Consider the following 14,844-nt stretch of genomic DNA (forward strand, 5'->3'; position numbering starts at 1 on the left):
CTGAGTCCGTTGGTCCTTGAATGAAATGAATAATGTTGCGTGAGGCTATCCTTCTATTACTTGATTTGGGAATAGACGACCATTTTGACTTATCTTTAGCAGTGAGCTGAATTTTTCCAGGGTTTACAATAGATTTGTAGCAGGACTTAAAAAACTCTGGAATATTACCAACCATATCACTTGTTTCTGGAACATTGTGCTTTCGCTTTTTAGACTTCGATTTCAACTTCATGTTATCAACTTCTGTATTTTTCTCGAGCATTGTCGCTTCATCAACTTTATTTTCAAGCAAATTATTTTCTATTTCATCTCTGTCACTATCTGTGAAATCACTGTTTTCCACTTCAATGTAATCTTCAGTTTCCGATTCATCAGAAAAAGTAGAAATTTTTTCATCACTTAGTTCTTTTAAAACCTCCCGAATTGCATCAGGTCTACCCCAAAAATTTTCTCCGCGAAAACGCTTTGACATCTTAACAGTAGCAAAGAAATAAAACTAAGTCCTTATCTAAAAAGCTAACTTGCCTGCTAACCATTCGTCTGCGAGACGAACACTGCTGCAAATGTGGCACTTCCTGAAAAGTTTTGATAACAAGGAATGTGTGCACGTGTAGCAGTCAAGGTCACATAAAGGTACGCAGGGGTACGTCCCATTTCCTGTTTTAGGGGCGCCCAGAGAAAGACATTTGTGACTTCGTCCAAGAGACGAATGAGTAGCATTCTAGGGTTAAGTTATCGTGTTTACATACTTATAAAAACTCAAAACCCAGTCAACACCCCTTTTTGGATTTAGCCCAAAATTTGATGTGAATCTGTGCACCAGACTTCATTCATCTAGTCCTCTTCGTTTTGTAGTTATCGTGTTGACTTGTATTCGAAAAAACTTTTTTCCCTGATAAAATTTTGCTCAAAATTTAATAGAAATCTACAAATTAGTGTAAAGACCTATATCAAATTTCAATGATCTAGCTCATTAGTTTGTGTGTGTGCTATCTTTGTCACGGACAGACAAACGGACATTTTTTAAAAATACGTTTTTCGAACTGGGGTTAGTCTAAATTGTGGAGACTTGTCGAAATCTCGATTTCGAATTTTTTGACAATTGCAATAGTAAAAAATATATATATATAAATAATTAGAAAAAAATAGCACAACTTGTTTGCGTTGATAAGACATAGCTTTTTTTATTTGAATGTAGTCGATGAGCATAAGTATTTAAACAGCCAGTAAGGTGATGCCTTATTAGAAGAATTCAGCAACTAATGCCGTATTTTGGAGATGTCAATGCTTTTTGCAATTGCTACCAAACTGGTCACTTTTTTTTTTTTTTTTTTTTTTTTGAATTCTCCCATATTATGAGTTATTAAAACCTAAAAAAATGAAAGGCATAAAGAGTTGACTGGTTGCCCAAAAAACGATATAAAGCCATTTAACAAGACTTTACTTATAATAAAATAAATAAGAAAATTTAAAATATCGTCTTTTTGTATTTCCACTAAATTTTTGGAGTCTCGATCACAACTCAACCACACTGGTAAAAGCAGGAGAAAAATACAGAGCGTTAAGGGATATTTGAAAAATTAAAAGACTGTGTTTACATTGTAAAAGAAAATCGTAAAGGGAAATATCACAATGGATATGAAATTGAATGAGAGGCCCAGACTAGGAAAATCTGGTCCAATTGCAAAATACTTACAAAAAAATTTTAAAGCTTAAACAAAATCTCATGTTAACTGGAGAGCAAAACAATGGGATTACGTGATTTGGAAGCGATAGCATAAAATATGTAAGGAGAAAATTTGGTACTTATTAATTAACGGTGAAGGATTAGCGATTTGTTGGCGGAAAGGAACAATGTTTATTAGTTCAGTTGCGTTCGTCTGTCAACAAAAATGGAATGCAGACAAATTTACTATTAAACGAAATCTTACTACATTATAAATAATATTACCAAATTAACATCAACTTATTTTCATTCAAACTCTAGTGCCTATTGAAACAACAAACGCCAAAATTCAATAACATATCACTGTTGTCAATCTGAATTAACAACAATTTACAAAATAATATTTGTAATTATTAAACTACCTGTGAATTACTTTTAAATGAAATATAATTTATGTCGCAACAGTTTTTTAGTTAGTTTTGACTTTTTCACCGTTACTGTATTTACAAATTACTAAATTTTTTTACTTACTTGCAGCACTTACAATAACCTTTAAAAAATACGATTGTAAAGTTCGATGTGAAAATAGATTCTTGTTTTCCTCTCGTAAGTTAGAAGCGCGCCCATAGGGTTTCAATGCTAATATGGTTTTGGAACTACATTTGGCGAGCTTTGGCTTTTTCACCGTTAATTAATTGATTGAATTTTTGGTTAAATTACCTTTAAAATTGAATACAATTTTATAGTACTTCTCTTAACAAAATTGCTGCTAAGAGCCATCAAATCTCAAAAACGTGCTTTTTCCAAAATATTTACAGAATTTAATTACAACTATACAATCAAAGTTATACAGAAAATTTAAAAAATAGTTAATATGAAATGAATGACTTTGTCAGGTTAATTCAGTATGAACTTAATCTTTATTAATCGCTGTTTTGTGTGGAAATAATATATATATATATATATTCCAATTGGGGAAAGAAGGGGAAAAAATCTTTAAAAAAAATTTAGGCAGATATATGAATGAAGAGTTTAATGTGCAAAAAATCGGCAAAACTTATTACAAAAATAAAATTAAATAAAAATCAACAAAGAGAGAACTTTCTGAATTTGAAGAAAATCAACATTTTTTTTTTTTTTTTTTTGGTACAGAACATAATAAGTTTTATGAACAAATCAATACATTACATAAAAAAATGTAATAAATAAATCATAATTCATTATTTGACATTGGATAAAACAGTATTTTAACGATGGATTGATTCAATAATTCATTATAAAGTTATAAGTAATAAAACCTCAGAGATATCTTATTTTTCCCTCTTCAAAATAAACTATAAAAAAATGTAACAATTATTTTAAAAAGTAAAATCATTCTTTTGCGCTTTTAATAACCAAATACATGAAAATATTTGGCTGAGATTTTACAATGTAATAACTTTTTAACTAATATATTTGTCAGTTATTTGATACAAACAAATAAATATGTATATTAAAAGGAATATAATTTTTAAATAAGAAAGAAATATTTTATTGTATGGAGAAATAATTATTAAATTCTCCAACAAGTTTGCTCAATGCAATTATTTTCGGTTGCAATTGCAGCACCACACAAACAATATTGAGAATAGCCATGAATGGCTTAATAAAATATGCACCTCACTGAAATAAGGAAGGTTCTCAAACTGTCAATTTGCTTGCAAAACACACAATATCAATTATTACATTCATAGTTTATGCTTCCTTATTGTGGGCAATGCTACATATATGACAAAACAAAAACTACCATTTGATGAAACACTGAAAGACAATAAAATAAAAAGTCAATACCTTTCCCAAATTCAATCAAAATGACATGATTTTTATGGAAATTATTAGAGATTGATAAATTTTTAAAACATCAATAATTAATAATAAGAATAAAAAATAAAATTAATAATACAGCACCAACACATCATGTTTAATGAAATTCCATTAATCCAATTATATATCACTTAGCCAAAATGTAATTTCAAGCATTTTTGAGGGAAGAGATGGAAAAGTAGATTTAAGAACAAACATCATCTACCATAGAATATGTTTAATCCATAGAAAGAAAGAAATAATAAATTTCAAAGACATTCTAATAAAAAGAGTTACTCGAACAAATTCACAATAGAAATCATAACCCAATTTTCTGACCTGATATTTCTAGAACAGTTCAATTTATGAATTTATTAATCAATGAACAAAATACACCGTGAAACTCTGTTATTCAATGAATTCAAATTTATAAAATAAAGTCAAAATTAAACTTTTCGATAAAAAGCTCTAATTTTGATGTTCAGTTTTGATTGGCTGTTTTAATCTACAAAACTAATAACATATTTATATAACAGAAATAATTTTTAGAATAATGTGTAGCTTAAGAGTAATGTTTATCAATGACTGCCAAACATTAAACACAATGTTGTACTGTATAAAAAAAAGTAACAAGTTCTTTAATATATAATAAGAATGCATAAATGCAGCTAACAAAGACCTCTGAAGAAAAATGTTCATAATGTTTAATAGCATATTTCTACTTATAATTTAATAATAATAATATAATCTAAGAAATAAAAATATAAATTTATTTCTTAGAAATTATTTTACTATGTTTTAAGAATCATACTAAAATTCTTTTAATTTCTTTTAATATATTTATATTAAAGGAAATTTATATTCTAGTAAATTCAAAATTATCAAGATTTTATCAAATCATATTAACAACATAGAAAAATTAGTGAGAATATATGAATATTTATCAAACAGAATGTAAATTCTCAATCACAAATATTTATGCAATAAAGGTTCAGAAATATTGATTGCAAAAAAAAAAAAATGTATATTGTATTCAAAATTCAATTTTAAAAATGTTAATATACAATTCTACAGAGCTGATATAAAAAATGATATAAATAATTTTCATTCCATAAATTTACAACATGTCAAGAATTTTTTTAAAAAAAAACAGCCATTTCAATTTACATGTGGAATTTTTTTTCATTTTCATATTAAATGTAGTAAGTTAATGATAGTAAGTTTTCTAATTAGTTGAATAATTTGCAAACGTATTTATCCTTTATTTACTGTTTATTTTTCAAATAACAAATACTCAAAAATACATAAAAATAAGAATATAACAAGTCACTTGGAAAGGAAATAATGGTTGGACTAAAATGATACTAATATGTCAACAATAATATAATATTCTATTACATTTCATAATTCATTCAACAGTACAGTTGGCAATTCAACAAAGAACAATTCATTCTATTTTATTCACAAATAAATAAAAGAAAAATACTTTAGATAACAAAAATGATTATAACAGTTTTAAATTAAATATTGTTTCAATATTAAAGTTGTGAGTATTGCTGGCATTTTCACTCCTTAAAGCACAACACAATTTTAGGATAATACAGCACTTCTGCTTTCAAAGATGAACACATTTTTCTTTTTTATTTGAAGAGAAAACTGTACGGGGTAAAAAAAGAAATGGGATTAATTGTAAATAAACAGACAAGCAACAATTTATAATATAAATAAATAAACAACAAACAAGCAGAAAAATAAAAACTAAATTGCATATACACTGTTCCTTAATACAAGAATGGGAATGAAATATAGGAGAAACTAGGAAAACCATATTTTAAATTATTTTTTCAAATTTTGAGGCAGTTAGTAATTTGTTAGTGTCATCCCAATTTCACCTTTGTTCATATAATATATTGGAAGAGATTTTGATTAAAATCTGAAAAATAAATGTATTGATTTGTAGATGATAATGTTCATGAAAATTCAGAAAGGGGGAGATGTTATTGAAGGTATAGCAAATTAAAATATTTTCAAGTTTTTAACATAATTAAAACAATAAAAATACAAAAAGTCGATAATCATGCAATAGCTTGATTCTGAGTGGTTTAATTTTTAGATGATATAGGAAAAATGATTAAGATGAATTGTTCTTACTAAAAAAACTTTGTGTCATATTTTAACCTTTTGTTATTTATAGATACTTCATGTTTTTAGCTTCCTGAAATATACTCTAGGATTAGAATCAATTTTCTGGTGTGATGGAATTTATCACTTAATACAATCAATTTGTAGGTTTGTTATATCAATAATAGGTAGGTAATCAGTTATATCAATGTTAGTTAGGTAATCAGTCAATAATAGTTAGGTAATTAGCATTTTTAATTTTTAATTTTTTAGCAGCATTTTTAATTGCTTGTTCTTTTATAGGAATAATCATTTAAAATAGTTTCTGAATTATTATCTATAGAATAAATCCTTAAGTTCATGATATTTTATTTTTAGGCATATTAGACTCTTAAATGATTTTATAAAATGTATGACTTTATGAAGCTTAAGTAAGATGTTATATCAATATATTATAGATGTTATACTATTAACATGCCGAGACACTTCCTTCTTGATAATGCTCATAATCAAAAGATTTGGGAAGTATTAAAAGCCTCAAATTTTACTAGCTCAATTAATTAGGCCCAAATCATTTTTTGAAATTTTATGGTAATTCATACAATATAGAATAGGACCTAATAATAAAATGGCAGAATTTGTAGCATAAACACTGAATTTCAGAAAACTAAGAAATGAAAATTTATAAGAAGTGTTTAATGGTAAAATTCTCACAAAAATTACATTAAAAAAAGAAAGGTAAAATAAAAATCACTCTTTATTTTTTTTAAAAAAAATTCAGGATATATGAATTCAGATTATAGCAAAACTTGTTTATAATGACATGGTATGACTTAAAAAGCATTCTTACAGATAGATTATTGTTGTAGACAGTTTTATACATCCATGTACTAACTGTACTTTAAATATATGTGTACATGTACTAATAAAATTATTTTTGCTACTCTTATTAAATTAAGCTACAAATACTCTCTGATATAATATTGTATTTCATAAACTTATAATTATTTAAACTTAAAAAACAAATTAAATAAAAACTTCAGTTAGAATTTTTACTAACAATCAAATAAAGTATAAAAGGGAATTAGAAACTATTTTATTTCATATTAAAAATTACAAAAAAAATATTAATTTTATTTGTTTATTTTTCAATCTAAAAGAATTATATATATAAAGAACAATGTATCTGAAAGAGAAAAATTAATGTCAGGGAAATAAAATAAAATTCTCATAAACATTATTCTTTAAACAAATCTTAAAAACACAAATGACTCATTTTAGAGAGAAAACGACACTTACCTATAAGGATAACCTTGTGCTTTCATTCTAAATACAGACAGCAAAAGGCTAAAAAATATGGCAAGCACAGCAAGACCAATTACAGCCATGACTAAAATAAATAGAAATGAAAAGTACAATGAACATGTCTAACATATGCAATATTTCATTTATAAATCAGGGAGAAGGGAATTAGAATATTAGACTTTTCGCCATATGAAAGAAAAGAATATTATATATGATATCTGAATTTGTAATATTACTGTGGTAATGTGAATAAATATTACTTTGTGTTTGTAGAATGCTTTGTTTAATAATCAGTTGAAAACTCAAATTCTGAAGTCAGATACCAATGCTATGTGAAATTCATTGTTCAAATATTAATTTTAATACAATGGTTCAGTAACATATCATTCAGTTATGAAAATTTGACAATAAGAAAGATTATATATTGTCACAAAAAATATCTCCCTGACAATACTTCTTTTCTTAAAATGCATATAATCTTTTTACTTCATTTCAACTAAAGCAATTGTTAAATGAAATTATACTTCTTCCTTAACATGAGGTCAAAAATGTTGCTAAAATAAAATACTCTAGATATATTGAAAGAAGTAGAACAAAGTATTTTTTAACACATATCAAAATTCAAGATAATAAGCTAAAAAAAAAAAAAAGAGCTTAAAAGTAACCCATTACACACAATGTCACAAATCAAAAGAAAAAATTTTAAAATATTAGACATTTAACAATTTTACTGAGAATAGTTTTGCAGAAAACAAATGTGCAACATTCTTTCAGAAACTTAAAAACTATGCAACTGAAGCAAAATCCATTAACAAACTTAAAAACTAAATGCTTACTTTTTCTTTTTTTTGAATCTCCTCTAGAAGCAGCTGCTTCCTGCAACAATATCATACCAAGAACAATTGCTGCATCTTTATTTTATTAAGGAACTTTTTCGTGAAGTGTCATTTTATACATTTACAAGTTATTTATAATCAAATTAACAATGAATTATTAGAAACAAACTAATTATTAATTGATATAAAACTATTTAAGAAATTATGGAAAAGGATACTCAATATAATTATAATATATGTTTCTACTATAAACTGACCACCACTGCTTCCATGAATATAACCCTAGAAGAAAAGAAAAATAAAATTGTCATGTATGTTCTAATTTCTATAAAATAATTCAACTAAACTTTCACTAATTAAATATCATTACATCTAATTCAACAAATGTAAATAGCACACTTACAACACCACCTCTGGGTGTACGATGCATAAACGGAGGGCCACGAATATGATTCCACATTTGTCCGGAGGTCATAGCAAAAATAATGCACTAAAGAAGAGACAATTATCAATTTTAATCATTTTTATTTGACATACATTACAAAAATAGAACAATCCGTTAATTTCAAATAGTTCTTTTATTACATATTTGACTTTTAGCATTCATTTTTAAAACAATGCATTTTGAAACACAATTAATAGAAATGTAAAACTTAGTTTAAAAAAAATTAATTGCATAAAAGAAAAGCGGATATGCATGTCAAAATAATAAAATTTTGTGTAGAAATGTATGAGGGTAATTAAAAATATAATTTAATAACAATAAAAATATAATAACCATATTCCTAATGATTAACTTACTTTTAATAATAAGATTTTTTTTTAATCTATGTCCCCCCTAACCTTTTATAGCAATTGGTTAAATGACAAATAAAAAAAATGCATAAGCTTATTTAGAAAGGTATCTATTGTAATTAAAAAGAGACTAAAAAATTCAATAAATGCATAATTTAATATTATACATGCATAACATTTAACATGTTTCAATTTTTGTGCATGATTCGTTATTTTATCCATTTTTGCTATTTACCTAAATTTTGAAATTTTTATAAAATAAACTTTTTAAAAAAATATTAATACAATTAAATTAATTTTCTTCATTACTTTCACAATTTATAATATAGATTTATACTTTAAAATTATAAGATGGTATAAGAAATTTTTATCATTAATTTTAACTATGTTGTTCTTTAGTAAAAAATATTAAAGACACAAGAATCCAATATAAATAGCACAGATGTAAATTTTTGCTCTCAAAAGGGAAAATTTAAAGTTGTTTCCTCTTTCTTATGTTTTATTTTGAATCTAAAGTACTAGCTAGAACAATAATTCAGCTCGAACATTAATTTGTACTGTTTTCAACTGGAACAATATTCAACAGAAATATAAATAATTTCTTTAAAACATAGCAAATTTATAATCACCAAAGCAGCTAAACCCCATGATGTTTTATTGTACAAGAAATCAAGATTATTTCTTCGCATGTACAACAGAGCAGCAATAAGAGCAAATAATATAACCAAAGCTATGGTGCCTGAATAATTGGGTGGCCGGAAAACACGAATCTGAAAAATAAATTAATTCTAATATAATACAAATTATATATATTTGTCCACTGCTCATTGATAATATATATATATATATATATATATATATATTTGGTTTTTTTGATTTTCCTATTAACTTGATTTTAATACTTTTGTATATATATATAATAAAAAGTGAACACTGAAAAAAGAAAGTAATTAGAAAAATTGTAAAAAAAAAAAATCAACTTAAAATATAAGTCAGTGCATTCATCGAAAAATCTTTTCAAAACACTGTTCAATAAAAAAAAATTTAAAAATCTAATAGTATGATAAGAAAAATAAATTATGATAAATACACAAAAAAACATAAAATTGTATAGCTTGTAAATAAGTTAATGACATATGTTCAGATAAATGGAAAAACCTATTAATAATATAATTATTAATAAGAAAAAAAATTTAAAAAAATTCTTGCATGCACGTGTAGGAAGTATAGGAAAAAATACTTCATAAAATTTTCATAAATAGAACAAAATGAAATATCAGGGATTTTAATGAACTAATTACATCACTTTCTTCAAATTCAACTGACATACTGTCAAATATATTCTATCACACCTTTAGCAAAAGTTCTAACACTATTTTGCTTTGTTTGTTTTACAAAAGAGATTGGTTTTAAGCATTCTGCATATTTCCACGTTTTTAATTCTTTAAGACTATAATTTTTTTAAGTGATGATTACAAATAATCAAGGACTCTAGTTGCTTCATGAAACTTTCTCAATGCAACTTAGCTAAATATTAATACCAAAATATAAAATCATGATACAATATTAGGAGATCACCTTTTTCATGATTTCCTATGTTTATATCCCCACCCCCTGATTTGATAAATCTTCCTTCATGAAAGCTATTGTAATGTATTCTTATGTCATTATTGAAAATGCATATTATATATATATATATATTCACTAAAAAAAACTAATGTGTATCAAGACTGAAAAACTAAATAGACTTTGTAAATCTACATGTAAAATTTACACTTCCTCATTCAATACACATCATTAGCTATGATTATATAAACTGCAGCATATACAATAGTTTATGCCATTTAAATTTAAAAATTGCTAGTGTAATTGTCCTTATATAGAGAATTTTCATACTTGAATATCTGTTCTTTCAGCAATCCATCTGGCAATAGTTTCTGCTTGAAAACCAATCCTGCATAAAATTATATATCAATACACAGCAGAGAATAACTAAAGTTGCACAAAAAGAACTGTCCTATAGAAGAAATATCTTTAAAAAGTAAGTAATTATTTTACATTAATAATAAATTAACCATTCCTTCTCAACAAAGACTGGGCACTAGATTTATTAAAAATTTCAGTTAAAATAAAATTTGGGCTAAAGCATTTAGAAAATAAAATAATTTAACATACCTCTGGATATCCATTTGATCACCTTTCTTTGGTTTTCCTTTTTCAGGAAAATGCATGAAGACAGGAGCAGAATTCATACCTAGCTGTAAAGAAATTCACATTTAAAACAAACATTATAAATCTAACTATTATAATATCTACTTATTCAGGAGTGATAATGATCTTATTTAAAATCAGAAAAACTGACATGTCTAAAAGTCCAACATAATTTGAAGTAATTGAGGATATAAATGAACATAAATGCTCATGCATATGATGCCTTAATATATACATGTTTGCAAGCAATTAGTTTCAAATCTTTTTATTAATCAGGCTTTTTTTAAAAATGAAAATTATTAACAATTCATTTATGTTTCACTGCATCATTTCTTGAAGTTGCTGATCTCTTTGGCTTATCATTGTTTTCAAATGATATTTTTTTAAAGCAAGGAAATGTTTAATTTCTAGGAATTGCTATATTTTCTCTACATATTTTTATATATTTATATTTACAAACATATATATTTATAGCATATATTTTTCAGTTATTAAACTGTAAAATATATATAATCAACAAAATATTTTAATGCAGATGATATCTTTTCATTTTATGTCTTAAGTATAAATGATCTCCATTATCAATGTTAAAACATATAGGAAAATAAGAACTGTTTATAAAAAGAAAATGGGCATATGAAATGCAAATTTTGATCAGTTACCCAGATATTGAATAAACTCTTATTAAAAACACACCAGTAATTCTTGAGAGGAATTTTCTGACCAATAAACGTTTCATATGCTTTTATTTAATGTAAATAAATAATGCATTAAATAAAAATGTGCCAAATGTGCCCTATATTCTGTTATATAATCCATCTAACAATAATATACTTATTTTATAGTAAAATTTGAAAAAGATAAGACAATATTTCACAAACTCCAAAATTATAGATTTGAGAAAACAAAAAAAAAAAATGCAGACCACAACCCTCCCCCCCCATTTATTTTCTATTAATTAAAACATATTACTCACTGAACTAAAAACATCAGGACCTTCATCAAAATCCACCATACCAAAAAATAACTTATTTGTAGTCATTTGAGAATAACGCCATGAATTTGCAACTAGTTGAAATTCATCATATGCATGCCTACAAGAGTAAAACTCATATTAATAAATATATCAAATTAATATTTAAAATAACAATTGTCCTTGAAAGAGAGCATTAAGTACTTATACCAATCTCTTTAGTATTAAAAAAAACATTTCAGTAAAATACATAAAATGATCTTAAATTCTGAAAAATACCTGCAAACCACACATTGACGATGTGGAGAAAGGGCTGTTAACATGACTATGAATGAATAATTTCTAGGAGTAGCTTTGATGAACTGCCTGAATTTATCACCTGTGAATCGAATAATTGCTCTCTTCGAAGACATTTCCATTAGTTCTTGAACTCTTTCACTAAGGGTCTGAGCCTGAAAGGAAGCAGAAAACTATAAATTTGGTAATCAATAACTTGCACTCATTTATAAGCATCATTTTTTTTTTTTTTTTTTTTTTTTTATGCACAGCTAAATAAATTTAGCCCAGAATATCAAATTCACTTACAGATAGTATCAAATATTTAAAATAAACCTATGCATTTTCTAAACTCCAAATGAAATTTCATATGGAGCAAATTAAAACACTCAGTAAGAACAGTACCAGATTTCCGATAGGTGTTTAGACTTATAAGGGAGTGGGATGCAGTTAGGGTGATTAAAAAAGTATACTTGATCTAATACATAAAATGAATATATTAGTAAAAAATAAAAATTCTATAAATTATAAAATGATGCAATGACTTTATGCTTTAAGAATTATAATTAGCCAAGTTTCTATCTCTTTCATTACATTCACTATGCTATTATTTTATTCATAAATATCGATATCTGCTAATAATAATATTGAATGCAAATATGAATACTGTATAGTCATAATAAACAAGGAAAAATTCATTTTCAAAAGATTAGTAAAATAAAAAAATTAACCTACAATAAATAATATATTAAGTTGAAAATGAGTTGAAATGTTCAGTTAAATTGACAATTTTTTAATAAAATTATTAAAAGAATGCATCATAATGTTCATTGCCAAGAACACAAAATGACTAAATCTGCCACTGACAAAAACATATTAACTATTTTAGTTGATTTTCTGTAACTCAAATATTCCAGTTAAGTGATGTTCATAATTCCTTTTATAAAAAAATTACTCAGAGCTTGGAAAATGCAAAATTGCAACTTTTCCTATGTCAGAAGCTATATAAGAAATATGCAATAAATTAAATATTAAAATAAAGTTATATTCGAATATGTATAAAAAATAAGATTTTTTATAATTATACACTTTTTCATGAAGAGTTGATGAAATAGTGACAACTTTCACTAACACCAGAAATATCATTGGCAAATTCTTAAAATTACTAACAATTTTTTAACAAGTTTACTACCCAATATTATTTGAGAGAAATTAGCAAAATCACTAGGATTATTACAATAAAAAGGGGGGGAAATGTAATAACCAGATTCAAAATTTTCAGTCAAATCTTTGATTTTTTAACTTTTTCTTTCTGTGTTTAAATCTTTTCAGAAGAAGTAATTGCAAATATAACATAAAAAGTTATTAAAAATATTAGAAATAATGAATATAGAGGAATTTCATCAAACAGAAAAATAAAAAAAATAATATTCCCTATACTTTTTTTTTTTTTTTTGTAGGGAGTACTTAATTTATTATGAACATTTTTCTATCTTATAAATCCTGAAATTTATTCATCACAAGGGTTTTAACAAAAACAAATTTTTATCTCCTGATTTACATATTATTATTTGCAGGTAGTGGACTAATAGTAATTGTTTAAAAGAATTGAAAATATTTGACTTTGCAAATTTATAAATTATCTCCATCTCCTTTTTAAGTATAACATAAGTTATCATTCTAAAATGGAATACAATGTTCCAACACTAAATAATATGTTAAAATTTACTCTATGTAGTAGCATACTAGATGTAAGAGATATAGATATATAAAACCTTAGTATTACTTTGAAGAATATATATATATATATATAATTAAATAAGAAAATAATTATTAAATTATAATATATATATAATTAAATAAGAAAATAATAATTAAATTATAATATATATATAATTAAAGTTAAAGAAAATTACTTTTAATAAGGATACAAAATTTTCAATGAAGTTGCTACTATAAAATTCATATGAAATATATTTTATGATTTAAATTTCTATAAGATAACCTTATTTTGCAAACAAATACTTGGTTATGTGGTAATAAGAAAAAACTGAACAAATATGAACTTAATAAAATAATTTCTTTCTATAATCAATGCTCAAGAGTTTGAAAATTAAAATCAAGTTTATAGCCCATAGTTCAAAAATAGATAAATATGAGAAGAAATATAAAAAATTCATTGACCAAATTATATTGTATGTTAACAAAAAAAAAAGCTGAAATGAAGAAACATTTCTAATTATATTTTCAAACATTTAAAAACAGCAAATAAGCAGGTGATTTTGGTAGACCTCCCAACAACATTAATAGAAAACTATTTTCTTAAGCCACCCAAAATTTATTTTGTTGATAGTAAGTAATCTGTAATTTTTAAATACACATACTCCGATTATTTCAATTAATTTAATTTCTATCTCATCCGGTTGTTTTTTAAAAATTTCACACAACTTAAAACTTAAACAGATGACTGAAATTTGTAAAAAGAGAGAGAGAGAGAGAGTAAGAGAGTCCTTTATTATTCAATACTTTTACTAATAATAATAATAATAAAGATTTTTTAAGAGAATTTATGAAATCTTTAATTATGAAAGCAAGTGAAGGAAAATTATATATATTTCATATCAAATAAAAATCAGCTTACTTCTTTTTTACATTTTATATCAGGTAAGAAAAGTGTGCAAACGAATATGAAAAAAATAATTTTTAAATACATTTTTATTAAAGGGAGAAAAATAAATATTACAAATTATAAAAAGAGAAAAGATACGTAAGCAAACTCTTTTCAAAGTGTCGGCGATGCCGCTAATGATGAAGATTCG

General features: G+C 24.9%; 1 protein-coding gene across 1 annotated transcript; it reads right to left on the reverse strand.

Moving 5' to 3' along the window:
• Nucleotides 1-4,630: 4,630 nt before the first annotated feature.
• On the reverse strand, nt 4,631-14,819 carry LOC129969393 (tumor suppressor candidate 3-like). Its single transcript, XM_056083954.1, has 11 exons — nt 14,667-14,819; nt 12,029-12,201; nt 11,753-11,870; nt 10,741-10,823; nt 10,462-10,519; nt 9,195-9,335; nt 8,174-8,260; nt 7,989-8,052; nt 7,771-7,845; nt 6,929-7,019; nt 4,631-5,164 (listed from the first exon to the last, which is right to left on the reverse strand). The coding sequence occupies exons 1-11, from the start codon at nt 14,736-14,738 to the stop codon at nt 5,149-5,151; spliced, it is 978 nt and encodes a 325-aa protein (XP_055939929.1). The 5' UTR covers nt 14,739-14,819; the 3' UTR covers nt 4,631-5,148.
• Nucleotides 14,820-14,844: the final 25 nt, after the last annotated feature.

The sequence above is a fragment of the Argiope bruennichi genome, chromosome 5 (genome assembly GCF_947563725.1).
Source record: "Argiope bruennichi chromosome 5, qqArgBrue1.1, whole genome shotgun sequence".
Lineage (NCBI taxonomy): Eukaryota > Metazoa > Arthropoda > Arachnida > Araneae > Araneidae > Argiope > Argiope bruennichi.

Bases quoted from the DNA above. Each gene is read 5' to 3' on its own strand.
- LOC129969393 (XM_056083954.1), bottom strand. From the start codon at position 14,738: ATGTATTTAAAAATTATTTTTTTCATATTCGTTTGCACACTTTTCTTA. The intron at 7,846-7,988 runs GTATCCTTTTCC...AATAAAATAAAG, and splicing joins ATATATTATAATTATATTGA to ATGCAGCAATTGTTCTTGGT. The intron at 7,020-7,770 runs GTAAGCATTTAG...TATTTATTTTAG, and splicing joins AGATTCAAAAAAAAGAAAAA to TCATGGCTGTAATTGGTCTT.